General features: G+C 36.6%; 1 protein-coding gene and 1 non-coding gene across 2 annotated transcripts; one reads left to right on the top strand and one right to left on the bottom strand.

The window, feature by feature from the left end:
• Positions 1–568: 568 nt before the first annotated feature.
• LOC149022772 (U6 spliceosomal RNA) lies at positions 569–670 on the bottom strand. Its single transcript, XR_016172645.1, has one exon. It is a non-coding gene; the product is annotated as a U6 spliceosomal RNA (small nuclear RNA).
• Positions 671–17,234: 16,564 nt separating this feature from the next.
• On the top strand, positions 17,235–20,926 carry LOC149022771 (FT-interacting protein 7-like). The gene has a single exon (XM_089150712.1). It carries the CDS (start codon positions 17,449–17,451, stop codon positions 20,503–20,505), a length of 3,057 nt encoding a protein of 1,018 aa, XP_089006838.1. The 5' UTR covers positions 17,235–17,448; the 3' UTR covers positions 20,506–20,926.
• The last annotated feature ends 2,968 nt before the right edge of the window (positions 20,927–23,894 follow it).

Raw genomic sequence — 23,894 nt, 5'->3', positions numbered from 1 at the left:
AGAATAGTGGAAATAAGGCTTAGGGTTTTGCTCAATAGAAACAAATTCTCTATTCTTCCTCCCTCTCATACCTTTAATTCTTCTATATCATAATATTTATTAACCAGAAATATCTTGTTTGTACTTCAATCTACAATCCATTCTCCATGAATAAGCTATGGAGCAAACAAAAACTCATTCTGAAGCTCAAAGGAATCAAATCGAGCAACTTTATTGCATTGATTGAATACAGAAGGCAGTAAAACCCGGAAACCTCGAAATCCACAAACTTCCAGTGTCTACTTATCACAAAACCACAAGAAAATGGTACAAACCACAAACCATGAGTAATCGATTCATATTCATTTCTTTTTTCCTTCATCCAAGTTTTCGATCCCTATTTGACCGTGTGTGGATTTAATACGCGAGAAAAGAATCTGATGGGAGAAACCATATACAAACAACAGAAATATTGAAAGACAACAAACATACCAGAGTAACTGAAGAACAATTCGAAACAGAATCACCAGAAAGTAAGACAGGCGGAAACAAGAACTGAAGAAAACAAAATCAGGGAAGTATTAGACGGAAAAATATGGACCATTTCTTGATTTGTGCGTGTCATCTTGCGCAGGGGCCATGCTAATCTGCTCTGTATCGTTCCAATTTTATCGGATGTCTCCGGAGAAACACTCACAAATGGTGTCTGCAATTTTATCAAGCGGAAGAAAGCTTCGAAGCTGAACCGTATGGGACTATGATATCGCCTGTAGTCTCTACTCTCTAGGCTTAGATTGCAAAACCACATAGTTTTTGAGATTCGTGTCTTCTGGGCTGGGCTGGACTTAAATTAATTAATGGGCTTATTTATACATTGAGAGAAAAGATAGGTGCCTTCCCATCGGGAATTCTCTCTTTCCTAAATGGGCTCAGTCTCACTGTTATGATCAAGTAGTCGAACAAGATGCTTAATAATGCCAGCATCCTTGAATGAAACATGCATGTGTTCATTGATAGAAGCATCAGCAATCGACTCTGCTACTCTTGAAATGGCAAACTCTCCGAAGAGACAACCCTTGAAGGCGCCTGCAATTTCATTAAGTAAAAAGAAAACTTCGAAGCCCAATGGAATGGGACTATCTTATTCCCTGTAGTCTCTATGCTTTGATTGCAAAACCACCCAGCCTTTGACATTGGAAAAAAAAATCATTTGTTGTGTGCATCTCTTTGTTGTGCACGCCACAACTAGACATGTTTCATATTCTTACTAAATGGCTTAGATTAGAAGGCTGGGGTTTAAGTGAAAGAGACACATTTACATGACCCGTTTAACCAAAACCCAACTGTTTCTAAGACCCGGTTCTAAAAATGGTAGTAATGGATCTTTTTTCCCCCATCACTTTCCCTCTCAATTCCTTTCCTCTGTCTCTCATTCTCTCTCTCCATCTCTCCTTTTCTGAATCTAATAAACGATATCATGTTCAATTTCACATTGTAACTTGTCATTCCCAGGTTGACACTGAGAAGGGGGGTGAATCAATGTCATCTAAAATTCTCTTCAATATGACGCTTCTTTAATCTCAAGACAAAGTTGATCGAGATAATCTCATACTTATCAATTGGGAGCTCTCTTTTTGCAAGAAGAGCTACTTTAACCCAAATATGTTTGATTTGTGGGGGAGGGGGTCTTGAAACTATAAGTCATGCTTTATTTCATTGCTCCCATTCAAAGGATTGTCGAAACTTTCTCCTTGATGTATTGATACAGATGAATTTCATGGGGAGCATCTTCATGATTGAATTGATTTCATCAGTATAAATTTAAAGCTCATGACAATATGAACTGGGTGAACCAAATTTGGAGTGCTATGGTGTGGTGAATTTGGAACACAAGAAATGCCGTCTTATTTTGGGATAAAGATGCTTCTATGCTCCTCACCATGGCTAATTTCTCTTTCCTTTTTGCAAACATTCATAATCAATGTTTGAGTCTAGCTATTGAGAGGAATAACCCGGTAAGCTTCTTAGCATCGGAGACACTGCAGGAGAATGTGGATTGTTTTCAAATGTTCGTCGATGGTTCATCGGACGGTAGGACAAACAAAGATGGCAAAGAGCTGCATTTTATGGGACTCAAATGGAGCGTTTGTGGCAGCCCAATGTCAAAAGGGATATGGTTTCTTGGCAACAGTTTTGGAAGTTGAAGCTATCAAGGGCGGCTTGATTTTAGGACACTCTTGGGTATTTTAAATCTGAGGATTAACTTAGATTGTTTGCCAAAGTTTTAGCTTTGAGAGGTTTTCAATCTTCCCTTGATTGGAATTTTAATAGTTTAGTCTCAGAGATTATTAGGCGCTCTTTAATTATCAATTATGTATTGTTTAGCTATGTTCCTAGGAGCTCTAATGTCATGGCTGATTTTTTTTGCCAAGGGAGCTCGGTGTTTGGCTTTTTCTAGAACTTGGTGGCATATTCCACAAGCATTCATGATTAATTCATCTTTGTTAACGTCCAAGTGTCCTAGCTTAAACAATTTTATATTATAAAGTTTACTCTTTTTTTTTTTAATGACACATCCAACACACACCACAAATGTGGCTAGGCCTACCAGACAGTGTACCACCACTCTACAATCAAAGTACTCCAATATAAGCAATAAAAAAATAAACTAGAGACACAATACATCAAATTAACATAGTTCGGCCAAATTGCCTGCATCCACTGAGTAAGCTTTAAGTAGAGCTCCATATTTACTCAATACTTTCCAATTAAAATCTTGATCAATACAATGATTAGAGAGCACCTATTCTTAATACATTCAAAACATGAAACACCAATTCCAGTATGAATTCTTGCACCCACAAAAATATAAGGCTACTACCTCAAAAAACTCAACTCTAACAAACAACTACTTGAAAGGTGAAACTTTTCAAAAGAGGGAGATTATAATAGATTACTCATCTTCTTCTCTTACGTTCTCATCAAAATATGCATCCAAAGTTGTTCTCCATACCAATCTTGGTTCTTGGCTTCTCATCCTTATTTTTCTTAATCTCCACGAGCCGAAAACGTCCAAGACCCACTACTGTTTTGCTCAAATTCAGGTTTTTAAAGAGGATGAACGTTGATGTACAATAATTGTGAAATCCCTCGGTATTCTAACATTTACCCATTGGTTTCAGGACCGCGTACCCGAGGAGCAAGTAAGTGACAACTTTGGACCATATGAGTTGCGTCCGAGTGTTCAAAAATCGAACCTATGGAGGTGGATGACCATGATGAAGACCCGATCACTCTAATGAATTTCAAAAGAAGAGAGAAGGACCAATCTATAAAGCTTAAAAATGAGCTTTTGGCATGTCCATAAACCAATGCTAGAGGACTTGAAATTCTAGGTAAACTATACCAATGATCAGCCCTTGAAAGGACCTTTTTACCCTCCGAAGCCTGTCGCAATCGACTTTATCATGAAGGAGACACAGGGCTGGTTGGTCGGAGGCAGTTGACCGGCTGGACCAACCACCCCTACACAGTTTCAAGACAGATTTAGGATTTCGGGTTTAAACCCTATTTTATGACTCTCTAACCTCATAAACACATTGTTTATGTAAAAAGGAGGCTCAGAACGTGAGAGAGAAGGAGAACTCGTGATTTTGAAGCTTCTTCATTACTTAGGTGGTGTCGAAGTACGAGAAAGAAAGGAAATCAAGCGATACGGTAAAAGATTCAAAAACCCCTTTCAAAACCTCTTTTTTGAAGGCAATTATGATGAAACATTTGCATTGCTGTGCTGGTTTTATTGTTGGGTTACATTGAATGCTTCTTATTGTCCCATTTTCTTTTTTTGTTTTTGTTTTTAATGCTTTCCAATCTTTACGAGAATTCGTTCATGCAATCATTTGCATTCGAAACTGATTCAAACCTCTCAAAGACGCTCGTGAGCAAACATTGAGAGCCTAAATTAGGGGTTTTCGTTTGAGAACCAATTGGGGTGTTGTTTGAAAGGTAGTTTGGGGACCCTAATACTGTCAAATTGAAGACCCCAAAGTCCCATTCAAATTGAGTTCGAATTGGGGACAAAATTAAAGTTTCATACCAAGGGCCCTATATTGGGCGATTAACCAGGACTGGTCGACCGACCCTGTATGGCCCCCACCCCCTGCCCTTTGTTGGGTGTGTGCTTTAGCCCCCTTTGATTCCGAACGATTCTTGATTATTGCTAATTTAATTTCTTGTGTTTCTAGGGTTAGGTCACTTGCACTCTCCTTTTAATGGATTACTTTGGGATTTGAAAATTTATATAAGCTTGAAAGGTGAGGAATATACTTAACCATGTCTTGTATAAATGATAAGTTATTTAAATACAATATTTTAATTTCTTGTAACCTCTTATAATTTGTGTGTGATTTTGCGCGAATGGAAGGTAATGTTAGTTTGTACTTGTTTCTATTTCAAGTTTCATAAATTGTTGTATGTGAGAATGATGTGGATGTGTGGGTTTGATTTTGGTATTATATCCTCTTATATGTTAATACAAGCTAGAGGGGGTGATTATGTTGTAACTAGTGGATTGTCCAAAATTTTCGATTTAATTACAATTTCAAGATAAATTAAATATTTAAATGAAATTAGACAATAACAAACAATTACAATACAAGAGTTTATAGTGGTTCAACTTTACAAGTCTACGTCCACTTGTCTTTTGGTCTCAAGAAAGTATTCCATTAGTGATTCTCTTTCAATACGGTGGGTAAAAAATCAAACCCTTACAATCTTTGTTACGGGGCAAGAGTACCCTTTATAATTTTAAATATTTTTATGATTATCTAGTCATGTATAATGGAGACACTTAGCTAGGTAGTTAAATATTTTGATAATTACTATTGCCCCATTGTACTATTACTTAATTACTAAAAGAATCATATTCTTTATGAAATTATTGTTGCCTCTCTCAATTCTAACGGTGTTGAAAGACAATTATAGTTGAATGTTTAATATCTATTTTGCCTTCTAAAATTAAGAAACTAACAAATAATATTATTCTCATTTAGAAAAGAAAAAAACACTTAATGAAATATCAATTTTACACTTGTATTCTTATAATTTTGGATTCACACAATTTTTTAAAATTTTTTAAGATTTGACAATGTCTTGATAGTATAAGTGGCATGCAAAATACGGATAGGGTAATTGAAGAATTATGGAAAATGGTTTGGGGTCTGCAAGTTTCCAATCGAATAATTTATTTTATTTGGTTAGCTTATTGAAATCGCTTACCTACAAACTAGTGGGAAAAAAACCTATCCCTGACAGACCATTATCGGTGTAGTTTCTACATGAGAGGGCTGGAAATGTTTACATCAGCCAATAAATTATATAGTTGAACCAGTGCTCCATTTAATTGAATGCGTGGTGCCTCGTTAAGATTAACAATGTAAAATTCAAGGTCAGCAAGACCTTGAAAATGAATTTCTAACAATAGATAAATGTCGCGTAAGACAACCAGTCAATCCATCTGACAACAACAAAAAAACAAAAACAAAAAGCGAAATCATATTATATTCAAATATAAATAGAACACAGGATGGAGCAATATATTAATTAAACAATAGTACATTGGGACAATTGAAATTATCCATTGAATATATTATAGATGATCAAATAAATCTTTCAAACTATAATTCAGATAGACTTTAGCTCTTATACCAACTAACTTCTAAACCATAAAATTTAAATCCTAGCTCTGATACTAACTAATTCCAGAAATAAGTGAGACTGAGAATATAAACTAATGACTATAACAACAATATAAGAGAAACTTTAAAACATAAAATCTTAGAACACTATTAAATTAAAAAAAAAAAAAAACTAGAGAAAATAAGTATTATATAATTCACAAGAAAATTATATTGGTATCTTAATCCAAAAACATAAAAATATTGTAATAATTATTTTTTTAAAAAAATTCCACCCAAATAGTGGTATAATCAAGATGACGTTAGAATTACTAGCTTAAAATTCATACATTATTGAATTAATTAGTTAATCCTTCAATTTTGAAGGATGTAAAGTAATAAGAGAAATTTGTTTAAATTGAAATAAGCCCTTGGATATAGTTGGATTGTTCTAGTTTGATGAAATGTAGTACATATTTGATATTTATTATTGAATCATAATGCTCGATATCACAAAAGAACCACATTTTGATATTTGTTGTAGTTTTGCTCTACATCAACACCTTTGCTTTGTTTAGATTGAATTGAAATCTTATTCTTTATTGAAATGCTTGAAACTTGTTTGTTAAACCATGTCTTATTAATGGTTTTGGATTTTTTTTTCTTTTAAATCTTTTATTTAATTGAATTTCTTACATTTTGTTGCACTAATTTTTTTTTCAAAGGCTTGGACCTCATTTTGGATTTTTTTTAATAATGAAATATGTTCAGTCTGATAAACTTCAACATTGATCATGATCTTCCTTTTGACACTAAACTCCAATAGTTCTATTATAGTTTGTGTTACTGAAAATATTTCTTATTTATGCATGTCATTGTTTATCAGTTTATTGGTTGGCATTTTAGTTATTATGGTTGCTTTTAAATATCAATGCATTTTCGCATATGTACCAAAAACAATTTTAATATATGGTTGATGATTCTGAAAAATGAAGACAAACCAGCAGAAGAAAGACTAGGGCTGCAACTGGGCCAGGCTTTTGCAATCCCAAGCCCAGCCCTATATGGTATAACTTGAGCCCATTCCCGCACTGGCCCTAGTTCAGGGCCAATGATTATTGTCCTTGGCCCTAAGCCCTACAAGGCCAAGCCAAGCCCATTCCCGCCCTAATTGGCCCTAATTGGGCCGGGTCGGGATGGGTTGGCCCTGATTGGCCCTGATTAGCCCTGATTAGCCCTGATTGGCCCTGGCCCCATCCCTGGCCCTGATTGGCCATGTCCCTGGCCCTGATTGGCCCTGATTGGCCCAGGCCCTAATTGGCCTTGTCCCTAGCTTTAATTGGCCATATCTTTGGTCGTAAATATCAAATATAAGACAAGTAGTAATTAAAATACATATTAAAGTAATTAAATACTTAAATTCCAAACTCAATTCTGGAAAATAAAATAGTTAAGATGTCAACAAATAATCCAAAACTTATATTCAATATGTATTTAACTATTTATACCCATTTAGATTTTAGAGAAATAGAGAAATTCAAATTTCTAGGGTTCTTTAGTTTGCTATTCGATGAAAATTATCGTTATTATATGTAAGCTCGAAGGGAAAAAGAAAAAGATTTATCTTAATTCTCAATTAATTTCTAGCTTCTAAGACAATGGTCAAACTTCATTCCAAATTTCCAATTTGTCTTTCCCCCAAGTTTCTCTCTCTCTCTCTCTCTCTCTCTCTCTCTCTCTCTCTCTCTCTCTCTCTGTTATTCTGTTTTTTCCTTTGGTTTTTCTCCAGCAGCAAAGAGTTAAAATTATTCATGAAATAGAATAAGTAGAGAGAAGAATTGTAATTAAATTTAGACATATTTGAATTTTTTTTTTTTTTTTTTTGGTATAAAGATATTTGAAAATCAAATCAATTATAGAGAATGTCACACAAACTCTTTTTGTAAACTTAAAAACATCAGAGATTCAGAATTCAAAAGAAATATGATAAATGAAAATTTTATCTTCAAAGTCAAGAACTTAAGCCGTAGGTAGGTATGTTTTCATTAACAACTGTTCAATAAATTGATATCTTTATTCAATACAAAAAAAAAATTCATATTCAAAACATTGTTAACAAATAAATCGACGATAATTTAGTATTCAAAAAAAAAAAAAAGTATTTTTTTCATAGTTAAAGAAAATGATGTTTTAGTTACAAACATAGCTATATGTTTTTAATAAATTTTTTTGAAATATCACAGTAGATTTGTTAGATATTCATGATGAGAAGTTGGGGTATAGATTTATTAGATATTAATTATTTATGTATTAATTTTTATTATTTATAATATATTATCTCGCCTTAGTCAAAAAATAAAATCAATATTTTATTGAACTAAAAGTGACTTTGTTGGAAAAATAAAAATTACCTTAAAAATAATATAAAAAGTGAATTTATAGTCTAATATGATCAAATCATTAAAGTGACTAAATGCCAAAATCAAGACTCATATCAATGTTAGTATGAAGATCAGGGTAAAAACCTAGTACTGTAGTACATGATCATCTTCAAATTAATATTAAGATTAGAGCCAAAATTAGGGTCAAGATCATGGCCAAAATCAAATAGATGCTTATTATATTGGTAATGAGGTTATAATTTATTTTTATTAATTTTCTACAAAACATGATCATGTTTCTAAAATTTGACATGTGTCAAGTATCCACCTATATGTATTACAATTAATTCATCTCCATGTGAGTGAAGGATCCAGAGTCTGTAGACTCAAATCAGGGCCAGGATCAGGGTCAGGATCAGGGCTAACATCAGGGCCAAGATCAGGGCCAAAATCAGGGCCAAGATTAGGGCCTGGGTCAGGGCCAAAAATCAAGGATAGGCTGGGCAGGCTAGAGAGTAATCCCAGGCCCGCCCTTGGCCCTAGTTCAGGGCCAAAATATTTTGGCCCTCACCCGCCCTTAGGGCCAAAATCTTTAGCCCAAGCCCTATTCGGGCTCAGGCGGGCTTAAGGCGGGTCAGGGCCGCCAGGGCCAAACTTGCACCCCTAAGAAAGACATATCCCTAATGGACCATTATCATTGCAGTTTCAGCATGAGAGGGCCGAAAATGTTTGTATTAGCCAATAAATTATATAGTTGAACCAAGGCTTCATTTAATTGAGTGCGTGGTGCCTCGTCAAGATTAGCAACGTAAAATTCAAGGTCAGCAAGACTCTGAAGGTGAGTTCCTAGCAATGGATAAATGTCACGTAAGACAACCAGCCGATCCATCTGAAAAAAAAAAAACAAAAAAAGCAAAAGCCGATAAGTTATATGTTGAACCAAGGCTTCATTTAATTGAGTGTGTGGTTATAAAAAATTAAAAAACAAAAAAAAAACAAAAAACAAAAAACAAAAAAACAAAAAAACAAAAACAAAAACAAAAGCCGAGATAAGTTATATAGTTGAACCAAGGCTTCATTTAATTGAGTGTGTGGTGTCTCGTTAAGGTTAGCAACGTAAACATCAAGGTCAGCAAGACTCTGGAGGTGAGTTCCTAGCAATGGATAAATGTCACGTAAGACAACCAGCCGATCCATCTGACAAAAAAAAAAAAAAAACAAAAACAAAAGCCAATAAGTTATATAGTTGAACCAAGGCTTCATTTAATTGAGTGTGTGGTAAAAAAAAAAACAAAAACAAAAGCCGAGATAAGCTATAGTTGAACCAAAACTTCATTTAATTGAGTGTGTGGTAAAAAAAAAAACAAAAACAAAAACAAAAGCCGAGATAAGCTATATAGTTGAACCAAGACTTCATTTAATTGAGTGTGTGGTGTATTGTCAATGTTAGCAACGTAAACATCAAGGTCAGCAAGACTTTGAAGGTGAGTTTCTCGCAATGAATAAATGTCACGTAATACAACCAGCCGATCCATCTATCAACAACAACAAAAAAAAACAAAAACAAAAGTCGATAAATTATATAGTTGAACCAGGACTCTATTTAATTGAGTGCGTAGTGCCTCATCAAGGTTAACAACGTAAAATTCAAAGTCAAGAAGCCCTTGAAAGTTAGTTCCTAGCAATGGATAAATGTCGCGTAAGACAACCAGCTGATCCATTTGACAACAAAAACAAAAACCGATAAATTATATAGTTGAACCAGGGCTCAATTTAATTGAGTGCTTGGTACATTGTCAAGGTTAGCAACGTAAAATTAAAGGTTAGCAAAACCTTAAAGGTAAATTCTTAACAATGGATAATGTCGCGTAAAACATCCAACCGATCCATCTGACAACAACAAAAATAAAAACAAAAAGCAAAATCATATTATATACAAACATAAATAGAGCACAGTATGGGGCAATATAATAATTAAAAATAGTACATTGTTATAATTGAAATTATCCCTTAAATATATTATAGATGATTAAATAAATCTTTCAAATTATAATTTAGATAGACTCTAGCTCTGATACCAACTAATCATAAGCTCTAAATTCTAGCCCTGATACCAGAAACAAGCGAGACTGATAATACAAACTAAGGACTATAACTACAATATAATAATTAAAAATAGTACGTTGTTTCTTCACTCCTGCTGCTCCCCTCTCTTTGACGCTCTTTTCTCTCTGCTTTTCTGTTTTCTCTCCTATTATCTCTTTTCTCTAATTTTCTGCCCTCTCTGAATCTTCTCCTTTATCTGTTTTCTGCGTTCTCCATCTCATTTTTCTCTGTTTCCCATGTTCCTGGCTTTTCCATTTTGCTGACTCAAAGTTTCTCCATCTCCCATATCTGATTCTCGGTTTTCCCTCCTCTGCTTCATAGGTTTTGAGTGTCAAAAAAAAAAAAAAAAAAAAAAAAAACCGCTAACAGGATGATGGTTGATGCATGTTTTAGGCGAGTTTTATGTGGTTTTGGTGTTCTTTTGAGTTCGTTTTCTGTTGCTGCTGCTGGTCTTTTGGGTTGCAGGCTCATGCTGGGAGTTCGGAGACATGTTCGGGTGTTTTTTGCCTCAACATCGGAGTTGGCGCCTTTGTGGCGCTTTCTGTCTTCGTTTTGGTGGTGTGCGCTATTGTGGCCCTTAGGGCGTGTGGTTTGTATGCCCTTGTGGCGTTTTCGGTCTTTGCCTATGAGGCGTGTGGATTGTAAGCCCTTGTGGTATGTATGCCTTTGGGGCATGTTTTTGTCTGCATTGGTGTCCCCCTTTGTGGTGTGTCTCCGCAGGCGATGGTGGTGGTTATGTTTATCATCTCCATTAGGTTTTTCTGGCTTTGTGGTTGTCACAACCAAATTTCTTAGGGTTTATTGGGCTCGGTCTATCCCTTAGTTTCTTGTTTTTTCTTTTTGTTCGGTGTTTGTGTCTATGTTTTATTTCAATTATGAATGAAATGTTTGACAAAAAAAAAAAAAAAACTACAATATAATAAAAACATAAAATCTTAGAACACAATTAAATAAATTAAAAAAAAAACATTAGAGAAAATAAGTATTATATAATTCACAGGAAAATTATAATGGTATCTTAATCAAAAAATATAAAAATATTGTAATAATTATTTTTTAAACCACCGATTTATGAACCAGGGTTGGCAAACAAAAAAAAAAATTAAATCCACCCAAAATAATGGTATAATCAAATATGACGTTAGAATTACTAACTTAAAATTCATAAACTAGTGAATTAATTAGTTAATCCTTCAATTTTGAAATATGTAAATAAATAGAGAAAAAATGATTTAAATTGATATAAACCCTTGGATATAGTTGTGTTCTAATTTGATGAGATGTAGTACACATTTGATTTTTATTATTGAATCATAATGCTTGATACTACAATAAAATCCCAAATTTTGAATATTTGTTGTAGTTTTGCTCCACATTCATACCTCTGTTTTTGTTTAGATTGAATTGAAATCGTATTATTTACTCAAATTCTTGAAATTTGTTTGTTAAACCATGTCTTATTAATGGTTTTGATTTTTTCCACTTTAAATCATTTATTTAATTGAATTTCTTATCTTTTGTTCCACTAATTTTTTTTCAAAGGCTTGGACCTCATTTTGAATTTTTCTAATAATCAAACATGTTCAGTTTAATAAACTTCAACATTGATCCTGATCTTCCTTTTGACACTAAACTCCAATAGTTCTATTGTACTTTGTATTATTGAAAATATTTCTTATTTATAAATTTCATCTTTTATTAGTTTCTTGGTGGGGCATTTAGTTATTATGGTTGTTTTTTTAATATCAATGCACTTTCGCATATATACTATAACATTTTTAATATATGATTGATGTTTTTGAAGAAGGAAGACAAACCAGTAGAAGAAAGACCTATCCCTAATGGACCATTATTGTTGTTGTTTCTGCATGAAATGACTGAAAATATTACATCAGCCAATAAATTGTATAGTTGAACCAGTACTTTATTTAATTGAGTGCGTGGTGCCTCGTCAAGGTTAGCAACGTAAAATTCAAGGTCAGCAAGATTTTGAAAGTGAGTTCCGAGCAATTGATAAATGTCACGTAAGACAATCAGCCGATCCATCTGACAAAAAAGAAAAAAAACAAAAGCCGATAAATTATATAGTTGAACCAGAACTCTATTTAATTGAGTGCGTGGTGCCTCGTCAAGGTTAGCAACGTAAAATTCAAGGTTAGCAAGACCTTGAAGGTGAGTTCCTAGCAATGGATAAATTAAGACAACCAACCGATCTATCTGACAAAAAAAAAAAAGGCAAAATCATATTATACGCAAACATAAATAGAACACATAATGGGGCAATATAATAATTAAACAAACCCACATGAATTTCCCTCCACCTCTAGAAGTTGGTCCTATTGTAACAAATATATTGCATATGTGCTGTTATTTTGTAGATGTCAGTGTATTTAAATAGATCAACCTTATAGTTGATCACCTAGCAAGGAGGACCAAGTTAGTTACGAGCACGACTATATAGCCAACATCTACTCCTAGGTTATATAATTTAGGGTAATTTCCATCTGGACCCCCTGAGGTTTAGTCTATGTCATTTTTAGTCCAAAAAAATTGAGACTTTGCATCTGCCTCCCCTGTACTATAAAAAAAAGTCAATTTAATGACAAATTATCACTTCTATGACAAATTTGCCATTTTTTTTAATTTTAAATTTTTATTTGTATATTTTAAGGGGTTAAAAGTTTATTAATTTACAAAATCAAACCCTCCTTCATTACCCGAGTCTCAAATCCCTAGTTCTATAGATTCTAAATCATTATTTTCCAAATCTTAGTTGAAGATTAGAAAATGAAAATTAATGGGTACATGACTTGAAAATTGCGTTTTGTTCTTTTACTTTCTAGTGTTCAAGCGTTGACAGGTTCATGCACCGCTTGGAGTGATTTTCGTTAAAGGGTTGCCGTCACCGGAAACTTCTGATCAAGATTTAAAGCTTGGAATTCAAACACTCTAAAATGGTAGATTGATCAGTGAAACGCGAGCAAAAATCCAGAGAGATTTCCCAAATTTGAAGGGCGGCTGGTCTCAATTTGTTCCCATTATCGGGCTTAATGGCGGAAGGGACTGCGCAGTCTCGTTATGTGAAGCTTACTAAGGAACAAGCTCCAGTAGATGATATCACGCCAGGGGAACTCAATCAGCCCATTCAAGTTCCTCAGGTCTACTCTATTTTCCTTCATTGTTTTCTTCTTTTCTCTTCTACTTATTGATTTGATCTTTAGTTGATGTACGTTATTATGATATCGGATTTGTTATTAGTGTCTAGATTCGCTGTTAACCGTCTTTGTGCAAGTACTAATGTTGAATGGTTGTTGGACTAATGAAACTGTCTTTGGATTATGAAACTATCTTTGGATTATTTCATGTTTGTGTACAATCAAAATTCAAAAGTGAAAATAAAACTATATTTCTCATCTAACGTTACTTGTGTACTTTACAGAAAGACTCAACAGAGTCAATATGCAACTGTTTCTGAACAGTTTGACACTCATTTGTTTCACTCATTAATTTTCATTTTCTAATCTTCAACTAAGATTTGGAAAATAATGATTTAGAATTGATAGAACCAAGGATTTGAGAATCTGGTAATGAAAAGGATCTGATTTTATAAATTAATAAACTTCAACCCCTTAAAATGTAAAATTAAAAAAAGAGATAATTATTGTTGCCCCCTGTAGTTTGATTTTATTACTAATAAAACCTTGTTCTTTACGAAATTACTGTTGCCCCCTTCCTTATAACGGTGTTAAGTAGCCGTTAAGTTTGAATATGTAATGTCTAATTTGCCCTTCATTAAAATTAAGAAATCTAAAGACGATGCTACCCCATTTATAAAAACCAAATTAAATGTCAATTTTACCCTAAATTTTCTTTTTTTTTTTTTGAATTAATGAAATGGACAAAATCCAAATCCGATTTGGTTTCCCACCTTCACTAAACTTCATTTATTTTGAAAATATATTAGGTGATGTTTAGTTTCCAATTTGAGTTGAATTCGATTTTCTTTCCTCTTCGGTTTCTATTTGAGTTTTATTCAATCGTTCTTTCTTTATTTGATGGTTTTTTTTTAGAATAAAACGCATTATAGTTATTTTTTTCTCCACAGTTAATTAAGGGTACTACTGTAACTTGACAAAATGTTAAATAAGTAAAGAGATAAGTATAAAGGTATTTTGGGGTTTTTGAGAAAATATAAAGATGCCACATCATTAATTTAGTAAACTAAAGTAAGGAGGCAATAGTAATTGTAGACAAAGTTAAAGGTTGGATTAGTAATTTTGAAAAAATACAGGAGATAGAGTAGTAATAAAATCAAAATATAGGGGGTCAATAATAATTATCCCTTGAAAAAATAATAATAATGGCAAATTCTAATAATTTGTCCTTAAATTAATTTTTTCTATGGTATAGGAGAGTAGATGTAAAGTCTCAGTTTTTTTTACTAAAAATAAAATAAACCAAACTTCGGGTACATATGAAAATTATGTATGTTTGTTTCCACAGCTTTGTGCTTGACGAGTAAAACTTTTTTTTTTTTTTTTTTTTTTTTTTTGTGGTGAGTGGAGGAAGTTTAGCCTTTTAGCATGAATCATCACCGCAAACTAAAACTCCATGACTTCAATTTTGTAAGCCTACACACCTCCTTCTGTTGGCCTATAAGCCCCATAATAGTGGACATGTCTGGGTTTCGTGTTGGGAAGAAAGCTCTATAAGCCTTCAAAGTTCAAACAAAGGAGATATGTGGTCCCCACTCTCTTTAATGTAACAGTACGAGGTCTGCTCTAGCATGAGACGAAGCTTTGGCAGGAAGAGCCAAGGCTATTCGTGGGGCCTCCAGCTAGCCCAACAAAGATACCCAAATTTCGGCACCTTTACCTATGTTATCCCATGCTACCTATGCGGCTATGCCCCTTAGCAATTGTAGATCACAGTGCATAGGAAATGTTGACAATAAAATAAGTCAAACCAATCAGACGGTTAATGATCCCCCAATAACAAGACCCATACGTCATATCTAACATGGTAATCTATTATAAAATAATTTATGAATTATCCTAGACTCCTATGGCCCACCTAAGTGAGCATGTAAAGAATGTAGTGTTACTTTATTTATGGGTTTTCTTGTTCTGTATTGGATGAAAAGCCCGAGAACGAGGGAATGGCTTTTCAGGCAGTGTTCGATAACCGAGGTACCCGACAGGGCAACATCCGTCTCTTTGAGCACTGTAAACTGAAAAGTACCAAACAATTCCACAGGCTACTATTCCCTACGAATCTATGATCCTCTCTAACCCGACTCTGGTCACTTTCAAATCTAAAACTCTCGGGTCAGAACCCGAATTTAATGGGTTCTGTTGGATAATTCTTCGGTCATGTTTCAAACATTGGTCGAGTTTTAGTGCTGCACATTAAACCGTGAAGCCGACAGTCGATCTTGAGATTTCGATCTCGACCGTCGGTTTTACATGCTACACAATAAACGTGCAGCATTAAAGCCTGGGCACAACATTTCTTGCAGGGTAGCGGTAGAACCCGAATTTAACAAAAGGAGAACTGGAGAAGTACTAATATATTCTTTTTTGAAAAAGTAATAATATATTTTTTTTGGGTTGAAAGTACTAATATTTCACCCAATGATTTTTATTTCGATACGATAAGTACTATATTCCAAGCATGAAAAATGATTCAAATTGAACGGTCATCTAACATCTAATACTTAATAAGCACCACATGTTTTCAACCCTTAGATTATAGTATTTTTAAATTGATGTAACCAATTTGGTTTATCAATAAATGAAACTGTGAATAATCCAATAGTTGAAATTTTATAGACGCCAGAGTGCTCATATTGAGAGTGAGCTACTAGATGCCCACTCAATTGAGTGCCTCCATGAAAGGAAGGCTAAGGAAAATTTTTAAAACTTGCCAAGGGGTAGGGAGAAATTTCAAAAGATCAAAATGGCTAAGTGTTATATTTCACATATAAAGTGAAGCTAAATCCTTTATCCATCACAGTAGTAGTCTACATTCTTCTCACACTTCTCCACCACACAGTAGAGACTTGATTTTTAATACTGATAAAATAATCAAGGGTGTGTCTCCAATAAATCCCACGTGGGCAAAGTGTGGTGCAAAAGTATAAGAATAGTACATTTCATCAATTCCACAACTGTTTAAAATATCTTATGATGCGATAAGATACTAGCCAATACATATGTATATTGGATACAACCAAGACAATAATTATCAGTACATCTCTCTATTGAATTGCAATAAACTGCATTGGTCCAAATGAGACGTTCCTTAAAATCATCAATATAATAGTTTAAACCTCGTAGTCTCTGGAACTTTTATATTGTATTTTGTATATATGCAATTTACCACGATTTACTTCCTCACGGGGGGAGCTTTATATTAATGCCGTCGAATAGGTGCGAACCCAATACCTCCCCCTAGGGAAGTTGAACTCATGACCTATCCACTGAGAAGTCAGTTCCTAACCATCATACTATTCCTCCATTGACAAATGGACGTGATATATTTTTTTGGTATAAAGGCGCTTTTTATATATAGGGATAAGGATATTACATATGCCGCCGGTAGGAGTTAAACCCATGATCTCTCCACTGAGAAGCGGGTTATTAACCATCCTACTACTACTCTATTGGCGTGATTTTGGTCCGCCTTTCGGGTGACTCTGTCTGATTTCTTGCCACGTCAGATACTATTATACTAAAGCAACCCAATGGGTCTGATTGTGAACAGGCGGATCCGAATTAAACCCTGTCGTTGGGAGTGGATCGGATTAAAGATGTGACCCGAGAATTTATTTGAAAAAAAAGAGTAAGGCGATGAAGGACAGGACAGGACAGGACGCCCTCTCTCTCTCTAGAATTTTTTTTTTTTGGTAATACTCTCTCTAGAAAGACTCGTTACAGTCTAACAGGCTAACCTCGAGCAAAGAGATTACGTTACCTATCGCTACGCGAAAGCACAAAATCACAATATATCCAATATCCATTACTCTCAAATCCTGCATTTAACAATATAGGATTCTCTGGCAGATTCTGGCATGCGCTCCTGCTGTTTTACCTCACCTCACCAAACCCCCCTTCTCTATATTCCACTTGTCAATAACACACTCTGCAACCTTCTCTTTCCTTTTTAATTCTCGTTTCCGCCAACCCAGAAATATCAAATATCTCTCTCTCTCTCTTCCTCTCCCTTCCTCTCCTCTGTGCTTCTCTTATTCTTACCTCAAAAGTGTCTTCCCGGTTTTCATTTATTGATACGGCGAGGAGGGGAAGATGAGTGGTAAAGAGAAGCTTGTGGTTGAGGTTGTTTCAGCCCATAACTTAATGCCCAAGGATGGAGAAGGCTCAACATCGGCGTTCGTGGAGGTTGAGTTTGAGAACCAGAGACAAAGAACCCAAGTGAAGCCGAAGGATTTAAACCCTGTTTGGAACGAAAAGCTTGTTTTTAACATCAACGATGTCGCTGATCTTCCTTATAGAGCTTTGGAAGTTTTTGTTTTTAACGAGCGAAGGTCCGGCAGTAGCAGAAATTTTCTGGGCAAGGTGAGGATTTCTGGTTCTAACATTGTTAGGGAAGGTGAGGAGATTGCTCAGCTTTACACACTTGAGAAACGGAGTTTGTTTTCTCATATCCGTGGTGAGATCAGCCTCAAGCTCTATCTTTCCAACAAAGAGCATTTTTTCAAAGAGGGGAATGAAAACGAAGTTACAACATCGGCGACTTATGTAAAAAAGCAGAAGAATATGCATCAGCAACCAACCTCTGGGTCTTTGTCCCTGCAACCGCATCAACAACAGCAACAGCAGCAACAGCAACAGTTGATGCAGGACAATAAACGGCCACAACAACCACAACAGCAACCAAAACCTGTGGAGCAAAACCCAGATGAGTTCAAGCCAGTCATTATCACAACCGGGCCTGGTCCTGCTATGCACACTCCCAACATTGCCGGTGGTGGCGGTGGCGGCAGCGCCGCTGCCGCCGGTGGTTTTAGTTCGTCTGGTTCAAATGAGTTCACCCTTAAAGAAACCAGTCCTCATTTGGGTGGAGGTCCAACTAACAAAGATAAAACAAGTTCAACTTATGATCTTGTGGAGCAAATGCTGTATCTTTATGTCCGAGTCGTCAGAGCTCGCGATTTTTCGACCTTTGGAGGTGGTGAAGTGGTTACTGAGGTGAAGGTTGGGAACTACCGAGGAATCACGAAAAGAGCCTGCTTGAATAACCCAGAATGGGATCAAGTTTTCGCTTTCTCCAAAGACTGTATCCAGTCATCAATGGTGGAGGTTTTTGTAAAAGAGAACAACAAAGATGATTTCTTGGGTCGAATCTGGTTCGATCTGAACGACGTTCCCAAACGCGTTCCACCTGATAGCCAACTCGCTCCGCAGTGGTATCGTATGGAAGACAAGAAAGGTGAAAAGGGCAGAGGCGGAGAGCTAATGGTCTCTGTTTGGTTTGGCACTCAAGCAGACGAAGCATTCGCGGAAGCTTGGCATTCTAAAGCCGCTAATGTACACTTTGATGGTCTCTGTTCCATCAAATCCAAAGTTTATCTTTCTCCGAAGCTCTGGTATCTGCGAGTAACCATCATTGAAGCACAGGACATCGTTCCAGGTGAAAAGGGCTCAACAATGGCGAGATTCCCAGAGCTTTCAGCGAAAGCCCAAGTGGGAAACCAGGTGATGAAGACCAGAGTTTCACCAGCAATGGCGAATCGGAGCCCATCTAACCCTTTCTGGAACGAAGACATGATGTTTGTTGTAGCTGAACCATTTGAAGATTACGTAATGCTTTCAATAGAAGACCGGGTTGGACCGGGTCGAGATGAGGTTCTGGGTCGCATTCTAATCCCTGTAATGGCAATTGAACGCCGAACCGACGATAAACTCCCGGTCTCCAAGTGGTATACCCTCGACACACACTACAACATGGGTTTGGCCGAACCAAAAGTCTCGACCCGGTTCGGTTCAAGAATCCATCTCCGGCTCACTCTCGACGGTGGCTACCATGTTCTTGACGAATCAACCATGTATAGCAGCGATGTACGGCCGACGGCGAAGCCACTTTGGAAGCCTCACATTGGTGTTCTTGAAATGGGTATCTTGGGAGCTACTGGGTTAATGCCGATGAAGATCAAAGAAGGCAAAGGAGGATCCACTGATGCTTATTGTGTAGCTAAATACGGCCAGAAATGGGTTCGAACTCGTACAGTGGTGGACAATTTAGCACCCAAATGGAACGAACAGTATACATGGGAAGTTTTCGATCCTTGCACGGTTATCACTATCGGTGTCTTTGATAATTCCCACACAGATAAGTCTGCCGTTGCCGGCGCCGGAGCAAGGGATTCTCGCATCGGAAAAGTCAGAGTCAGGTTATCTACATTGGAATCGGATAGAGTTTATACACACGCGTATCCTCTTCTGATGCTGCACACATCAGGGGTAAAGAAGATGGGTGAGCTTCACTTGGCGATTAGATTCACCTGTGCTAATATGGCTAACGTGTTCCATATGTACACTTTGCCGTTACTGCCCAAGATGCACTACGTGAGGCCTTTGTCGGTGAATCAACTGGAGAGCTTGAGGTATCAAGCAATGAATGTGGTGGCGGCACGGTTGAACCGGGCGGAGCCGCCGCTGGGGAGGGAAGTGGTTGAGTATATGCTTGATCATGATTCTCATATGTGGAGCATGAGACGCAGCAAAGCTAACTTTTTCCGCCTTGTTTCGGTTCTATCCAGTGTTATTGCACTTGGGAAATGGTTCGAATCTGTTCGTAGTTGGCAGAAACCTGTTTACTCTGTTCTATTCTTGGTATTCTTCCTTGTGCTCGACGTATTGCCTGAACTAATCTTGCCTTTCATTTTGCTCTGTTTGTCGCTCACTGGAATCTGGCGATACCGGTCACGGCCACGCCACCCACCCCACATGGACACTAGGCTTTCTTGTGCAGAGACAGTTTATGCTGACGAATTGGATGAGGAATTTGATACTTTCCCCACAACTCGCAGTGGTGATCTTGTTCGGATGAGGTATGACAGGTTGAGGAGTGTTGCAGGAAGGATTCAAACTGTCGTTGGTGACTTGGCTACACAAGGCGAGCGATTCCAAGCACTGTTGAGTTGGAGAGACCCAAGAGCCACTTTCTTGTTCATTGTGTTCTGTTTGGTTGCAGCTGTGGTGTTCTATGTAACACCATTTAGAGTTGTGGTTGGTTTGTGGGGTTTGTATGCTTTGAGGCCACCCAGATTCAGGAGCAGATTGCCTTCTCCTGCTCTGAGTTTCTTTAGAAGACTACCTTCAAAGGCTGACAGCTTGCTGTAAGTAGAATGTACCTGGAATAGTATTTGGGGTGGTTTTTGATTGGGGAATTTATGAAGGGACAGGGGGTATTGTTGGATTGATGTAGTAGACAAGTTAGTTTGTATTTATTTCTAGTATCTGTCCCTCTGTTGGTTGAAATACTTTTGTAGTTCTTCAAGGAAGTGAAGTTGTCCTTGTGCAAATGGCGTTTTCTCTTGTACTGTTGTGCTGCAGCCTGCATGGTTGATCAATCACATCTTCTCAGCAATGGCAACTGTTACAAAGTTGAAGCTACTGTATTTTCCCTTATCTAATTTGTCTAGACAATGCTTGTGATTTTTAGTGGGCGTTTGCGGAACATAGTTGTAGCCCAATGTCAAGTATTGAAACAAAAATTTGCCCCTTCGGACTCTGCTTGTGCTAAAGCCTTAGGCATGGGATTCGCCCTTTTTAGTGGTTGGGATTTTGAGTTGACTGTTTAACCCTTGTGGTCTCTCTAATATTTGTGGAAACTGAATCTTCTGGATCTCCATCTTTGTGTTTCCGATTACATTTCATGGTTGGATCTAAGGATCAACATAGGGTCGATCAAGGCTGGTTTCATTCGGATCATTCTGTTGGCTACACTAGGCTACTGTTATGCTGCATGGTTGGTCATTCACATTCTCGACCACTACTAAATAAATCACTATTGATGTTGAAGCTACTGTATGTTACCCTTTCTAATTTGGTTAGACAATGCTTGTGAGATTGAAGGATGGGCCTTGGCAGACCATATTGTAGCCTGAGGTCAAGTATTGAAGCAAAAAATTGTCCCTTGGGACTCTGCTCGTGCAGAAACCTTAGGCACCTGGTTCGCCCATTTTAGTGCTTGTGATTTTGAGTAGACTGTTTAGCCCTTGTGATCTTTCTTATATATGTAGAAACTGTACCTTTTGGATCTCCATCTTTGCGTTTCCTAGTTCATTTCATAGCCAGAACTAAGGGTCAATATAGGGTCGATCAAGGCCAGATCCGACCCTTCCCCGTTGGAATCAATCAGGCTACGCCAGGGTAAGCCTCGGTCGGATGTCTAGAGCTTGTTAGCCCCTGATAGGTTTGAATTGCACGTGGGCTCAGTCTAAGACCCCTAGGGTTGGGCTGGGATTTAAGTCAAGCCCTACCTAACTCGGCCCATTGACAACCCTACTTCCTGCTAAACTAACCTCTTCTTCCATTATTTCTCCTTTGGAGCAAGAACAAACCAAAAGGAGAAGACCCAAGGCCACAGTGATACCTGGGTTTATGTTTAGATAGTAATCAAGTGTAGGCGTATCTGTCAGTATAAAACTATAGCCTAAATGCCATTCATTTCTTTCACAATCTGTATTTCTTGGTTGGAACAACTACTCGTAACTTTCAGGTGTAAATTGTTCCAGTCTCATAGGAAGCTTGCCTTGGTTTTGATAAAAATGAATGGATTAGTAGTTTTTTCACCTATCATAGGTAGATTGATGGCAGGCGATGGAGACTGTTATCCTTATCCTCCTGAACAAACAGCATCAGGATGTTCTCATAGTCAATGACCAGACTAACTGCTTAACAATTTGCTCTTACTTCATTAATCTACTTGATGTGTAGTGTGACTCATGCATCTTTAATTAGCATTTAGATTTCAGAATCACCTTCAACTCATAACCTTTTGGACAGTAATACTCCACCCCCTGAACCCAGCATATCATGACATCTTACCATTTCCTGATTCCTGTGTACAGCTATATTGTTTAGGCAAACTTTTTGGATTATAATGTTGGATTTGATCATCAAGTAGTCTTTGGGAAATTAATCAGTGATTTTCACATAATAAGAACAGAGATGGAGGTATGGTTTTTCATTGAGTGTTGTACTTGATTTTGATGATGCTTAATTGAATAACTCTAAACCCGGATTCTCCTGAAGAATGCATATCAATCACAACTTTATAATTTTGCAAAATCAAGTTCGGTTTTTTGTGGATGGTAAATGACACTTGTTGCTGAATATATCATCTGGGAATTCATGATCTGGAATATAGTTAACATGGACTGAAGACCAACATCAGATCAGAGAGTTTAAACACATTAGAGATGGAAACATCTTCATATATAGAAACCTGACATAGATCCGAATGGCTTGTTGTAGTTGCTGGAATGGACTGGATAACCCCCAAAAGTTTTGAGAGAAAAAACATGGATTTAGAAAGGGAAGGAGATTTACCTTGAAACAAAGTAGAATTCCTGTACTTCAAATTTTTACTTGTAAACTATTAATGATGAGATTAAAGATTATCATCCTGAGGCACAGCAGACGATTTTTTTTCCGGAACTTATAACCTAACTGCCTAACAACTACCACAAAATGAAAGAGGGAGGAGTTTGTACAGGAAGAATGCAGGACTGGTTCTTTGCCACAACTTTGGCTATAGTATTAGCAACTACATTGGCTTTTCAAAAGACATGGATGAACTAAATTCCTGAGTGAGCTTTTCGGATAGTGAAAGCTTCTGCGACCACTAAATCTTGGAAGCCACATCCTTGGCCAAAACAAAAGATCATAGTGCCTGCATGATCTCTAGCAATTCCTCTATAGCCTAAAAAGCCTTTTTTTTCTTAAAAAATTGATCCATCAACATTAATATGCTCACTCGGAGGATTCCAACAAATTATTGATGCATGTTTTGCTGTTGTTGGTGAAGAATGTTCATTACAATAGGCAGCTGCAGTTCTTCTAACAATGAAGCACAACTCTTCTACTGATTAAAGTGGAGAGTTGCTTATGAGAGCGAAAACGGATCCATATCACCCGTACGGTTGAGAATTGTTGCATAGATCACATCATTGTTGCTGAATCTCTATAGAGGTTTGTTAGAACAAACACCACGAAATAGGAAATCGAAAAGGAAACTAGGGAGGTTTGTTAAAACACCACGAAATAGCGAATCGAAAAAGAAACAAGAACGAAACACACAGTGATTTAACGTGGTTCAGACACCCAATGTGGTATGCTATGTCCATAGGCGAGAAGAAGAGTTTTCCACTATGTAGAAGATGAATAAAAGGAGATCTCACAAAAAATTGTCAAAAACGGCATTAAAATAACTCTCATCCAAAAACCTAATAAAAATTTTCAAATCTCCCAATAATGTGATAGGCGAACATAACATACATATACATAAATTCCAATCGGATAAACGGGTCGATCCATCACCATAAATCTCTACAGACGGATCATTCGGGTCGCACACCAAAATATATCAGTACAGGTCCATCTTCTAACTTGGGTATAAGAATTCGGATCAAAACATAACAAGGTTAGTGATCAAATCTTTTAAGTTAGTCACTAGTTGTCCCAAGAAGGTAGTGTAAGTGACTCTAGACTTTTCTTGAAAAGGT

This window comes from Hakea prostrata, chromosome 3 (genome assembly GCF_041222555.1).
Source record: "Hakea prostrata isolate BN-2017 chromosome 3, UWA_Hpros_2, whole genome shotgun sequence".
In the NCBI taxonomy this organism is placed as follows: Eukaryota; Viridiplantae; Streptophyta; class Magnoliopsida; order Proteales; family Proteaceae; genus Hakea; species Hakea prostrata.
The sequence above is the reverse complement of the archived record's forward strand: the minus strand, read 5'-3'. Positions and strand labels throughout refer to the sequence as shown.